Source organism: Lepidothrix coronata, unplaced genomic scaffold (genome assembly GCF_001604755.1).
Source record: "Lepidothrix coronata isolate B3197 unplaced genomic scaffold, Lepidothrix_coronata-1.0 Scaffold68, whole genome shotgun sequence".
Taxonomy (NCBI): Eukaryota; Metazoa; Chordata; class Aves; order Passeriformes; family Pipridae; genus Lepidothrix; species Lepidothrix coronata.
In genome coordinates this window covers 1,157,981-1,171,083 of record NW_016690248.1, presented here as the reverse complement: position 1 = coordinate 1,171,083, position 13,103 = coordinate 1,157,981, and the positions used below count along the sequence as shown (strand labels likewise).

Sequence of the window (13,103 nt, the reverse complement as noted above, 5' to 3'; positions counted from 1 at the left end):
CCACCAAGATACCAAAAAAACCCCCAATCAGTTCAATTTTATTAGGAATGTCACGATAACGGACCTATAGAATACATTTTAATTTAATGTTTGTCTTTGTTAGCTGATATAAGAGGCCAAACTGAGCACTAGCGAAGGGAGTCCATTGGAAACAAGGAGCTCCATATGAGCAGACACAGTAAAACTGTTTCCTGTCTATATTTTACCTAGAGCTAACATATAGCATGGATTCTGTAATGTACAAAGAATTTTCAAGAATATTGCTGCAACTCACTATCCTTCGACTTTCCTCTGTAAAATGTGGTTAAAGTGGGCCAAAGGATTCAAAAGCTGCTCAGGAGAGACAACAAAGAGACAGAGATGCACACAGTCAGGATATGAATTTGTTTTCTGAAGCAGTAACAATAAAGAAAGAGAAGGAACGATCTGGGCCAGCAGTTCAAACAATATGACATAAATATCATCTGAAAGTGGTATGCGAATGGCATCTGAACAGGCAAAAGACATTCATGCATGCCACTGAGACTACATTTGTAAAAGCCTTGTGTAGAGTACAGTCAAGCTAAAACAAACCACAAGGACCTAATTCATCATAACTATCATGGCAAGAGCCTCTTCCCCAGCACAGTGTGCTCTGACCACCCTACCTGCACTGGAACGACTTAAGGAGAACTCTACCATACCTTGGCAAGGACCTTCGTGGTATCCAAGTTTCCTTAAGAGTCACACCAAAATTGTGCCATTGTTACTTCAGCCATGTAAGGAAAAAAGCTCCACACTTCTAGAAAGAAAACATAGCTCAGGAAGGTATCATTGAAAGGAGAAACTCTGCATTTGAATTGAAGAAATGATAACAAGCATTACAGCCTGAAAAGTGTGGGAACACAGAGAAGGGAGAGCAGTACACACCTCTGCCTAGGTCAGTCCATAGCTCTCTTCATAGATGTCCAAGAGAACTCAATGCAGAGAAAGCTATTAGTAAAAAATATTATTACTTAATATTTATGTAGCACTTTCCACCTGGCAATTTTTAAGCAATCAAGACATTAAGTAATTTACCAAGAAAAATAAAAACATACACTGGCATTCTGTGTGATCAGTAGCTTACGCTTTCAAAGGAAAACAAGTCTATTTTATCTTTATTAGAATTAAACTTTAAGGCCTGAATTTACTATACATTATTTACTGTTACATTTTAAATTGGCAGCGAGGTAATCAGTCAGGTCATTAGCTCCAAAATGCGTTTAACAGTGCATTTTGCTAAGTTCCCATATTAAGTAAACCACAGAAAAACCTGGAGATGTTAACATCTTTTTTATCATTGGTTAAGAACTAACAAGTTAGGGCACTGTAACTGTTGCTTTTTTTTTTTTTAAATCCTCCTGAAAAATATCCTACCTGCCAGCTTTGCCACCTTGGACTATTCTCATGCTGATGATGCCCAGTTAATGATTCTCCCTTATTTCAATTTGTCTTTTGAGATCTTTCTTAAATCATTTCCAGCTCCAACAGGGCTTCCTTTTTGTGGGTAGCAGCACATGTCAGCTTGGCACAGCTTTCCTTTTACACAAGTGCAAGATGTTTCCTTGTGTTAATACAGGAAACTATCAAAGACATATTGTGGCTGGATATAAAAGCAGATTCCATAGCACTGGCCATCATTAGCATTTCTAGCCACCAACATTATGCTGATCTGCAAATAACTCTATTGGGACTATGATTTCAAAAATACAGTTCACATGCTCACTGTGACAGAGCAATTCCTGTATTTCAGATACGTGGTCTCTCTCTCTCTCATGGCCTGCAGGATGAGGGGGCAGCACACCAATTTTTCTTGCTGGTGAATTCAAACAAGAATCTGCTCTTTATGAGATACAATGCAAGCACAGGCAAATATGATGGCTGCATCCACTCAGTTCTGGTTTTTTTTTTAACACATAAAATGGGTACACAAATTTAAGTGACATTCAAACTCCTGGCAAGTACCCAACCCACCCCACTGATAACACAGATGTTGGGCATTTTTGAGTTGGGACATCATGGCAGTGAATCACTGAAAAAAAATCAGTGATTCATCCTGTCTTCTTTTCTCCCTTAGCAGTAGGGAGATGGATTTTCAGAGAGGGATAAACTTTCTATTCTCTGAGGTACTGAACATTGAGCAAGGTTGGATATAAGAAAAAGGTAGATGGTTAATCCAAGTAACTCTAGCAGCTCTTTAATATGACATCTTGCTTTTGTGACTTCTTTATTAATCTTAACTGTTAGAAATAAAAACAAGTTATATTGTGTGAGAGCATCTCGTGATTACTATATGTGCTCCCACAAATACAGTGGATACTTTATTTTTCCTTGAAGTTTCCCTTGCAGTTTCATATTTCCTCTATGTTCCATTTGCATCTGGTGTTCTCAGATAACTTACACAGCCAGGAATTAAATAATATCTCGAAAATCAAAAGCAGAATTATGAGGCTCAATAGATCAGTAGTAAGTACAGTAAACACTTGACAAAAATACGGAGACAACTGGGGTCTGGAACCAGTCCCATTTTTAACACCTCTAAAGCGTCTGTCTAATTAGGTTCATTTTTTGACAAACAAGAGTGGGATTAGATCAGCATTACAGTTATAGCAGCCACATGACAGAACCTAGACAATTTTGTCAATTTTTAGTCCTATACTGGCCTCTCATTTACAAAGCTCATGGGAGACTACACTACTTCCTCATGAGTATGAATCATCACGTTTACCCACATGTCAGAGTTAACCTACAGCGAAACTGCCATCTTTATAAATACTTCACAACATTTCAAAAATGGCATTCTGTCTGGGAGAAGGAGAGCAAGATCACAGCCCATTTATTCTCCCTCTTTTTTTCCTGGAGGGGAGAAGGGCAAAGTGAAATTCTGTATTTCAGATAACAGAGACACCATTCCTAACATATTGCAATGTCATATACTGAAAACATGGTCGGTAAACAACAACTGTAAGCCCCTACTTGTTCATATGACAAATATTTCACTGAAAAATGGAGCAACATCAAAAAGCTAGAAAACAAATGGTCATTCTCTGTCAACATTGCAGCTGGTATTCACGCAGGTTTAGATGAATCCACGAGACACTTCTTCAGAGCTTATCCCAGGTGTCAGTTCAGCAAGAAATCTGGCTCCCGATAACCAAAGAGTTTAAAATCACCTTCAAATCGTGCATAGAGGCGTCTTATGTCTCTCTTGCTAATTCCTGAAAAATACCGCTCTACTTTTGTTCTGTTGTACACTGTTATGCCTGGTGGAATGGTGGGGTATGATACCAGGTGGTCTATGCCGGCTGCTTTCAAGATATACGGAGCATCGTCCTCCAGGGTTTCATGGTGTCCAATCACACTGTATGTGATTTCACAGGGAGCGCAAAGTTCCACATATGTTACCCAATGAATGATGTGGTCACCAAACTGAACATCCAGCCATCGGTGATTGGGATCACCGAGGTAGCGCACAAAATCCTCAAACTGCAGCCCTTTGGTCTCTGTGCGGTTCTTTCTGTATTTACGAATGATGCCGGGAGCAATTTCATGCCGGTACCAAGGTTCAAACCGAGGATTGTGCACAAACTTGTCTTTAAATGCAGAAATAAGTCTTTCAAATGGATCTCTAACAATAAAAAACTTGAAGTATAAATTCAGTCTAAACAGAGGAAGAAAAAAAAGAAATTGAATAATTAAGGAACGTGTTTAGCTAAGTGTTTAAATTCTTTTTAGCATATACTTACAAAACATACATAAACTGACCACACACATGGCAATGTGAATACTACACTACGGGGATAGTCTAGCAATATTATAATCAATAGGACTAGAAATACAATTTGTGTCTTCTTACTAGCAGTTTTTGTATACGGTACAAAGAGGAAATAGTTTATCCTAGTTTTCACATTTTATTCAACTGGAGGAGATTAGCTTATCTCAGAACATAAACAGGAGATAAAAGATGCTGAAAGCTCCAAATCAAAGGTATTTTTAATGCCATGTGATTAAGCTCAAAAAGCAAAATACATAAAGACAAGGGGAAAAGTCCCTTGGTGCAGCTAAATGCATACAGAGGGCTGCATTTTTCACTGGCAGGCAATAAGACAAACTGCCGCTTAAGTAAAAAACAAAATCTACCATTTTATTTACTGTTTTGTCATGCTTTCAGTAATGGCTGACAACATCACTGAAACATGAGACTACAGTTTTCAACAGAATTTCACATTATTATTGTGATACTGTAATATGTAATATTCTGTAGTCAGAGATTAAAATAAATTGAAAACAAAGTTTACCTCAGTAAATAGCCAAAAAAAGAGATTGAGAGCCCAGTCCTCACTGAAATAAGTGGATGGACTCTTTTCAGCCTCTACAAGCACTTAAATCAGTCTTCAGGTTCTCCTGACTTACTCCTAGCCAGGCAGGGCTAGAGGTTAGCAAACTAGATCAACAAATCCACACCATCCCCTCTCTGTACACTTAAATTCTCTGGTAAATTCAGAATTCCCAACCAATCCCATGTTATGCATCTCCACCACAGCTTCTGTCATAAGCTGAATGCAACAACCCAAATCATAATGGCATTCAACTTTAAATATCCTAACTATGGCTCATCCTGCAGATGAACAGTTACTTTTATGCAGGGCTATTCACAGGGAGGGAGAACACATCCACGTTCTCAAGAACTTAGTGCCAATATCTTCTCTTGCACAGCATCAACACAAGCGACTCCAATTCCACAGGTACTGCTGTGATAAATGTATTTGTGCCACTGCATGCAACAAACCTTGCACTGAGCTCTACTGGCAGCTGACACATGTATAAGGGGCTGACTCTTCAAAATGGCTTAATACACACAAACCCCCTGTAAGCACATATTTACAAGTGTCCACTGCCATCTTATGTCCTGTTCTCTCCATGTTGCCACCCCTCACAGGGATTATATATGGCATAGGCTCTAGTAGAGATGAGAGCAGAGAGAGTTAAAAATCTAGCCAAAGTAATGTAGAAGGTTCTACTGCAGAGTATTTTTTCGGCTCTGAAAATAACTAGAAGCATCCAAACAGGAAGACAAAGTGGTTCAGCTGAACAGACAATACTCTCAGGCTAAGAAGCACTAACATTTCAAATCTAATTAGTTCAATCCTGGTAAGTCTGCCTGCAGTGACAATCTTGCCTGTAAGCAGTAATCATCCAAGGCATCATCCATCCTTATCATCCAAGGCATCAGGATGGACCTTCCAACTAAACCTTCCCTTCTGAAAGCCAACTATCTAAAAATTACGTATGCATTGAACTATGGAAACCCTATATGCAGAGGGAGTTGGTTGGCTCACCTATCTGTATCACAAATTACACTGGTGTTCTCTTTGAAAGCCAGAAGAAAAGTAGACACAGCAACATCTGTGAGGATAATGGAATAGTGCTATAATACAACTGGTGGAGCAGAAATCCTGCTGTCCTCAATTCCAGATGGAGACTTCAGCTGTACCCCTGACTGCTCGTACCACCACTCTGCCCACACCCATTGGAAGCCACCACTTACCGTTTTTTAATTTCAGAGTCACTGAAAGAGGACAAACGTGGAAGGCCATTCTTCTCATGATCATGTACAATATTTTCTGGGATCTCTTCTATGGAAGAAAATGCCCCTAGACAAACCAAATCAGAGAGCAAGTTATTCTTTCAAGGGAAGAAACAGTGAGTAAAAGCAAGCGTGTGTGCCTTTGGCTGACACATTTATGTCTTTCTCTTTTCTGTATTCTTACCATTTACAGTTACTATGCATAAAGCTGTTAAATTATGAGAGATTCTGACTGCAAAGCTAGAACCTGTTAAAATTCTTTAGGGTATGTGACATCAAGATCCAAGACCACATCTGCATTTCCCCATCCTGAACCTCCAAATAACTACTTATGTATTTGGATGTAAATTACTCCCCCTCAAGTATCAGTCCTGCCGGCTGAAACCACCCAAAGAAGAGAAAGTTGGGTCAACTGCAGCAGTAGCCTTCACCAGCAGATACTGGTACGCTGGCAGCTTAAGGCAAAAGAGACAAGTGTTTATATAGAAACAATTTTCTATCATTATCTGACATGACTGAACTAGGAAGCTCAAGGTGAAAAGTTCCCTGCTGTTAAGACATGAGTTATCCTCCACTCGGTGTAGCCAATACATCCCTGCCTGTCCTGAGGCATTCTTCGCATGTTATCTCCGACATGCTGATAAGAGTAGGTACTTCTAATGCACTCACATGATTCCATATTTAGTACTTTCTTTGTGTGTGGCTTTCATAGGTATTATGACATATGCATGCCCATAGATATAGGCATATTTCTGCTCAATTTTTACCTCCTATCCATATATCAAAGATGAAACTAATATTAAAGTTTTTAAACACATACTCCTTGCTACAAAGGTCTTGCTGAGGGACACAGTTCATTTGCCAATTTGTGACTGTTTCCTTCTCTCTGGGTGCACAAACTAGTTCACATAAGGTACAGAAAACAAAAACTCAAGTGCAGAGCTGGCTGTTTGCAGGGCGCTTCTAACAAGAAAGCTGGGTTTACAATGTTCAGGTTTTGCCTAGATCTTGGAAAATTATGCCACCTGCAAAACAACAGGAGGACATCAACTGATGCAAATATCTGTAGCAAATTCACTGCCCTGGTCCACAGACAGGCAAGATGGTCTCATGTCAAACAAGGGTGTGTTAAATATGATCATGTTAAGTTTACATATACAGATAGTGGTACAGCACAAAACCCTGAGGAAATGTGTTATTTTTATTGGCATACCAGGCTACTAGAAGAGGATGGTAGGCTACATGTAGACAGGCAGTGTTCACCTTGTAGATAATTTTTCAAACACACTAGTCCCTTTACTCCTTTTTTTACAGTCTTTTATAACATACCTTTGTTGACCAAACTGTTGCCTTGAGCACCTCAGAATCTTCATAATTCTTACAATGGTTCAGTGATAGAACATAGACAAGATTTCAGCTGTACAGACTAACGGCAGCTGCCAAGTTTTAAGTAGCTTTCCTCATGGCTAAAAAACTCTAATTAAAGTCAGTGGCCTTTAGTAGAAATTTCTTATTATTGTTAATTAGGAATTAATTACACCTTGTAATACTTTCAAATTTTATAAATTAGTGCCACCCCTTCAAAGATAAGAAACCTGCCTATCACATGCATGTGGGTACTCTATCATGACTCAAATCCCTTTTGAGCCAAGTAATAACAATATTTATTTTCACAGAAAGAAAGGTCTATCTTATTTTAAAGGGATGTTTTGAAAGGACTAGAAGCAACTGAGATGAATGAAAGGCTGAAATTGAGTATCAGTGTACAGAAATGCAGAAAGAATCCATTTTTATGTTGCTCCAATTAGACCAATTCTGTTCTCTCTTCCTCCTCCTCAAAGAAACCCACACACCCACAGCAGAGTAGATACCATTTAAAACAATCAAGACTTTTTTCCACTGAGTGTTGCCCACTTTTGGCGTCTGACAAAACAGGATCTTGTGCTTGTCACACACAAATATTCGGTCCAAGACGAATTTGGAAACTGCAGTGTGAGAAAGATCTCTCAATGCAGTGTCTCTGCAGATGTTCCTGAGAAGCTCAAGTCTTTCCATATGAACCAGGGGCTGGCGGATCAGATTTCCAGAAAAAGCTTTTCCAGTTGGCTTTATGAAATGCAGAGGGGAAAGAAAAAACAAAAGCGAAAGAATTTAGTTTTCAGATCAAATTCTAAAAAGCCCCAAGTAGCGCACCCTAATGACCCCCAGATTCACAATTAAAACAGTGCTATATATTAACTAAAGGAGTAGCCCACAGTTCTTCCTGTCCTTCCTGTGCTGCTGCTGTTGGTTCTGTACTTGTTGGTTCATATCTGAACTCATTAGGTAGTAGGATACAGTAGTAAGAGCTTTTCCATACAATAATTTAAGTCTGCTGCAGAGCAGGAGGGTCTTATCTGTGTGCATAAAACATGCCTTGACCAAATACTGGAACTCCAACAAAGCTTCAACAGCCCCAAGGAAAGCTTCTGAGGAGTTGGGGACAGGAATTTCAACATAAATTATGCTTTAAACTCTGAGGAGTTGGGGCTGACCCATGGTGTGATTCTTGGGGATGTCCTGTGCAGGGCTAAGAGTTGGACTCGGTGAACCTTGTGGGTCCCTTCCAACTCAAATATTCTGTGATTCTGTGACTCATGTGTCTGGAAAAGAATTTAGGATAAAAGTTCTGTGTTGTTTTCTAGCACCTGTAGGCATTCAGTGTTTCCATTTATCCAAGTTGAAAGAAAATTAAGTGGACAATGAGCATCAGTGCTTACTGTGGCAAATAAAATAAGTAGGCAGGATACCTCTCCCCAAAGATGAATGAACTCTTTCATATGTCTCATTTTTCTGAGACTAAGACAGGAACCACAACCACCTCTTGCTGCACAATTAATGGGGAGAGAGGAAAAAGAAGATTCTCTGATTAAGAGGTGATGGGAAATTTTAAATTTCTACTGACAAATTTTCACCCTTCCACTAACTGATTTACATAGTTGGCAATCCCCAATAGCAATACAGACTAGAGGATGAACTGATTGAGGGCAACCTTGTTGAGAAGGACTTGGGGATACTGATGAACGAAAAATTGGATACGTGCTGGCACTGCATACTTGCAACCTGGAAAGGCGAATGCATCCCAAACCACATAAAAAAGCAGTGTGGCCATCAGGTCAAAGGAGATGATTCTCCCCCTCTGCTCTACTCTACTGCCACCTGGAGTACTGCATCCAGCCCTGGGGCCCCAACACAGGAAAGACATACACCTGTTAGAAAAGGCCCAGAGGAAGGCCATGAAGATGGTCAGAGGGACAGAGCACCTCTCCTATGAAGACAGGCTGTGAGAACTGGGGTTGTTCAGCCTGGAGAAAAGAAGGCTCCAGGGAAACCTCACTGCAGCCTTTCAATGCTTACAAAGGGTTTATAAGAAAGATAAAGAGATACTTTTTTCCAGACCTTTAGTGACAGGACAAGGGATAATGGTTTACAACTAAAAGAAGATAGGTTTAGATTAGACATTTAGAAATTTTTTCCTACAAGGGGGAAGCATTGGAACAGGTTGCTCAGAGAAGCTGTGGATGCCTCATCTGTGGAAGTGTTCAAGGCCAGGCTGGATGGGGCTTTGAGCAGCCTGGTCTAGTGAAAGGTGTCCCTGCCCATGGCAGAGGTTTTGGGACTATATGGTCTTCAAAGGTCCCTTCCAACCCAAACCATTCTGTGATTCTATAATTTTAGGCAGTGTCCAAGCTATAGATGAAAAAGAAATGATTTTGCTTTTTGTCCCAAAACTCCTTAAGGAAAAAATAATCTCATTCTACTTTTTTTGTTTGTCACTCTTCTCCAAGAATGTAATCTGAACAGTTTGTCAGACTGTTTATCTTTCAAAACAATTCCTTTTGCATGCAACTAGAATTAATGCTGTTATTCTACATTTCATGCTGCCAGGAATTCAAGAGGGAATAGTTTTAGATCCAGGAACCTTATTATCCTCTTCCATACAAGTAAAGGAAGATATTAAAACTGACTACACAGATCTGCCAGCCTTTCACTGAACAAAGTGTTTTTTCCAAACCTAAATTTCATGGGTTTTACGTATGAAAACAAAAAGCGTCACATTTATATAGCTAACCTACCTTCTATGCTGCATCACAAAAATACTTTAAACATAAGATGACTTATGTCATTAAGGTACCAATGCAAAATAAGTTGGATTTTGCCCACTGTGCAACTGGTCTCAAATTTACATTTGCATAAGGGATTTTCAGAGTTTCCTTGTCAATTAGCAAGTACTACTTTATTGCTGAAGGCACAGAACTATGCATCTAAAGGATCAACTTGTATTGATTACTATTGTGTTCACAATCTACTTTGGAAAAATGCTGAAATGGAAAGCACGAAGAGCATAAAACATGAAAAAGAAATAGAGACTGACAAAAAGAAAACAGAGAGTTTTGGCAGAGGACTAAGAGAATAGACAAGATAAAGGCTTGCCCTCAACAACCACAAACCTGATGGTTATGGCAAGGCAGAATACAAGTAATCCAAAACCGGGCCATTATATTAAAAAAAAAAAGACAAAAAAATTAACAAAAATTACTCTCCTGACTTGATAAAGGAGTACTGTAAAAATTTTCTCCTAGAAATGGAAACACGGTAAGTTGAATCATTCAGATGAAACAAAACAGCAGGTTACCGAAACAAACTAGCTTTGTGAAGTTAAAATGAATTCTGTCGGTTCTATCTAAATAGAACAGTCTGAAAATAATTCATGTCTAGCAATTCATTTTAACAACAGGAAGTCCTTACTTAATCTCTTATTTTCACCTACTCTTTAATACATGTAACCCTTATCTCAACAGTATGCACCTGGAATTCTTCAGACCAATGTTTTTCCTCCGGCACATGTACCTCCTCCACTTTTGTCACAGCTGTCAGTATCAATGACTCTTGCCTGACACCGTAGCCTAAAGAAGGAAGACAGATAAGAGCATTACAGAAGGTGAGGGGAAGGCAACTACTTCTGCTTTACCGCTAACACAAATGAACATTACTTTCTGTATTAAGCTTACAAAACGTTAGGATTTGTTTCGACATGGAAAGGTATTGGACAACACACAAGACAGACTATGAATATTTTAAAGGATGCACACTGTAGGAATTTTGGATGCAATTTCAGCTGAGTTTTACCAAACATGCCCATTATCTTTTACTTGGGATCTTTTTCTTGTTTGTTTTTTTTTTTTAAACAAACTGTGCAGAGACATGGAAATCTTGAATTCAAATGTCGCAGTTGACAGACAATTTGGTACAATTATATGGACTTGTGTGTAGCTTTTTATTTTTCAATAAACTTCCCAGAGCATGTCCAAATAAAAAACTTAATCTATAAGGTTTCTCTCTCCCTTATTATTAGTAGATAGGTTTCTTCTGCTGTAAACTCCTAAACTTATCAGAAGAAAAGTGTCATTAAGGACCACCTTTTATTTCTGTGGTGCTCTAAGTAAATACCTCTAACCAGCAATAAAGATCCCCTCTTCCCTTATTACTGGAATGATGGCCTTCCTTAGACAGTACCCTTAATAACAAACTTAGCTGATACTCTTGTTCTCTTTTAGTGATTTTAGGGCAGCTAATATTTTGAGACCAAATTAAAGCATGTAAGGCAAGAATCCTTTTTATCTTTTGCATACGGTATGGTACAGAAAAACTGAAAAATAACACAAGGCTGTAGCTTTAGTCTACACAGTGCAGAAAGATCAAAAATAATTTCAAGCAGATTTCTCTTATTACAAAGCAATAAATTATTTCTCCCTGAAAATTTATGTACATCCACATTGGACTACTTTTCCCTTCATACATCTTCTTCAATGAATAATGTTTCTTTGTCTGCATCCACAGGGACTTACTGTTTTATGGTTGAGAAAATACGTGTACTCCCTGTGTTCTCTACTTAAGGGAGTACTCTACTCTGCCTACACTGGATTTTAACAAAGGGTACGCATGGAGAAAGAAGTTAGAATTGAAAGCAATGTAAGCATGCAGCCAATCAGATACTGTAATTACTATTGTGTGCAGACTTACTTCAAGGTATTCTTTTGTAAAATAATTTGATTCAGTGGAAGAGCAGGTCAGGTATTTTTCATTATCATTGTGTAAAATCATGCCTGCAGATGCTACTAGCGATGGACAGAACATTCCTCTTTCTCATTAAGAAGTTCCTATTGCTCATGCTACCCAAGACATCGGTAAAAGGCTTAAGCAAAAGAACACTGATTCCTTGATCATCTGCCAGTTTTATTCTATCTGCTAAAAAGATACATCCAAATAAGGAAAATTTCTGACAAGCCATAGTTTATTTAGTCTGGAAGAGTTTCTCCAGGATTTGCCATCCTGTTTGGACTTCCTCCAAAATTCTGTTGGTATATTCAGAGTACATCTCTTTATTAGTTCTATTACAAGCACTGGTATCTCCAATACATACACACACTTAACCACACTCATGCCTTTGCAGGGCAAGCTTGAGAGTTTATACATTGTCTGCTCAGAGAACTATTCAAAAAGAGAGGAATATTCAGTATAGAGAAAAAAAAAAAAGAAAAATGGGCAAGCCAAGGTAATAAAAAGCAAGTAAATGCAGAGGGTATAATCTAATAATTTATTTTTTTAAAAATACATTTTAATTTTCTTGACAAATTCTGGATGAAAGGACCACTCAACAAATAAGTGAACTGTGAAACAAGACTTGGTATAGAATGAAATACTGGAAGATACAACTACATAACATAAGGCCAGCTGATTTGCAGATGTGCTAGGGCTCAAAAACAGCTGGGTCCAAGGAAAGCTAAGTTAGCCTACAGTTCTCCTCTGTAAGACTTTCTGAACACATCTCCAAATAGAGGCATGCTGTTTATAAACGTACACCTGATATATTTATCCAGTTACATAATATGTTATCAAGTTACTGAAACATGGCACCAGTGATGTCAGCGCTTCAAAAATTACACATTTTTTCACATATCTTAGGAAGATGCAGAAACACAAATCTCTTAAGGCTGTCATATCATCACCTTCACCCAAAACTCTCTGTAGGAAGACTTTGTAAAAGCAGCTGCTTAGCAGACTGAAAACTGTGCTGTGTGGTGTCATCAAATGGCTTAAATTCCTCATCAGCTTAATAACATCTGGGCTACTTAAGCTAAGCAAAAGCCCATAAGCTGTTTGCAAGTCAAACAGCAGAGGATAACACTGAATGCAAGAAGCAGGGCAGAGGTGGCTACACAGACTGCACTGCAAAGGAAATAAAACTTTCCACAAGTTTTACATAATACCTCAGTCACAAGACAAGCAGCCACCAAAGGACAGAAACTAATATCACGTGAAATGAACTCTTCAATACCTTGTGAGTCTCCTTTGAGTTTAAGCAGGTAATTGTGCTCTCTTGTTTTGCACAACATCTACCCCAGTAGATCGTGCTACTGAAACTAAATGTACTTGAAAAACCTGACCTAAAAGA

General features: G+C 38.7%; 1 protein-coding gene across 5 annotated transcripts in view; it reads right to left on the bottom strand.

The window, feature by feature from the left end:
* Window positions 1–370: 370 nt before the first annotated feature.
* CHST10 (carbohydrate sulfotransferase 10) overlaps window positions 371–13,103 on the bottom strand; it is a 17,981-nt gene continuing 5,248 nt past the window's right edge. For 4 of the 5 annotated variants that reach the window (XM_017818442.1, XM_017818441.1, XM_017818444.1 and 1 more), the window contains exons 3-6: window positions 10,457–10,554; window positions 7,480–7,714; window positions 5,570–5,675; window positions 371–3,682 (exon numbers count right to left, since the gene is read on the bottom strand). In XM_017818442.1, coding sequence (XP_017673931.1) covers window positions 3,145–3,682; window positions 5,570–5,675; window positions 7,480–7,714; window positions 10,457–10,554 — 977 coding nt within the window. In that variant the 3' untranslated portion in view covers window positions 371–3,144. The remainder of the gene's footprint in view (window positions 3,683–5,569; window positions 5,676–7,479; window positions 7,715–10,456; window positions 10,555–13,103) is intronic. The other variant, XR_001875381.1, reaches the window with a different exon arrangement.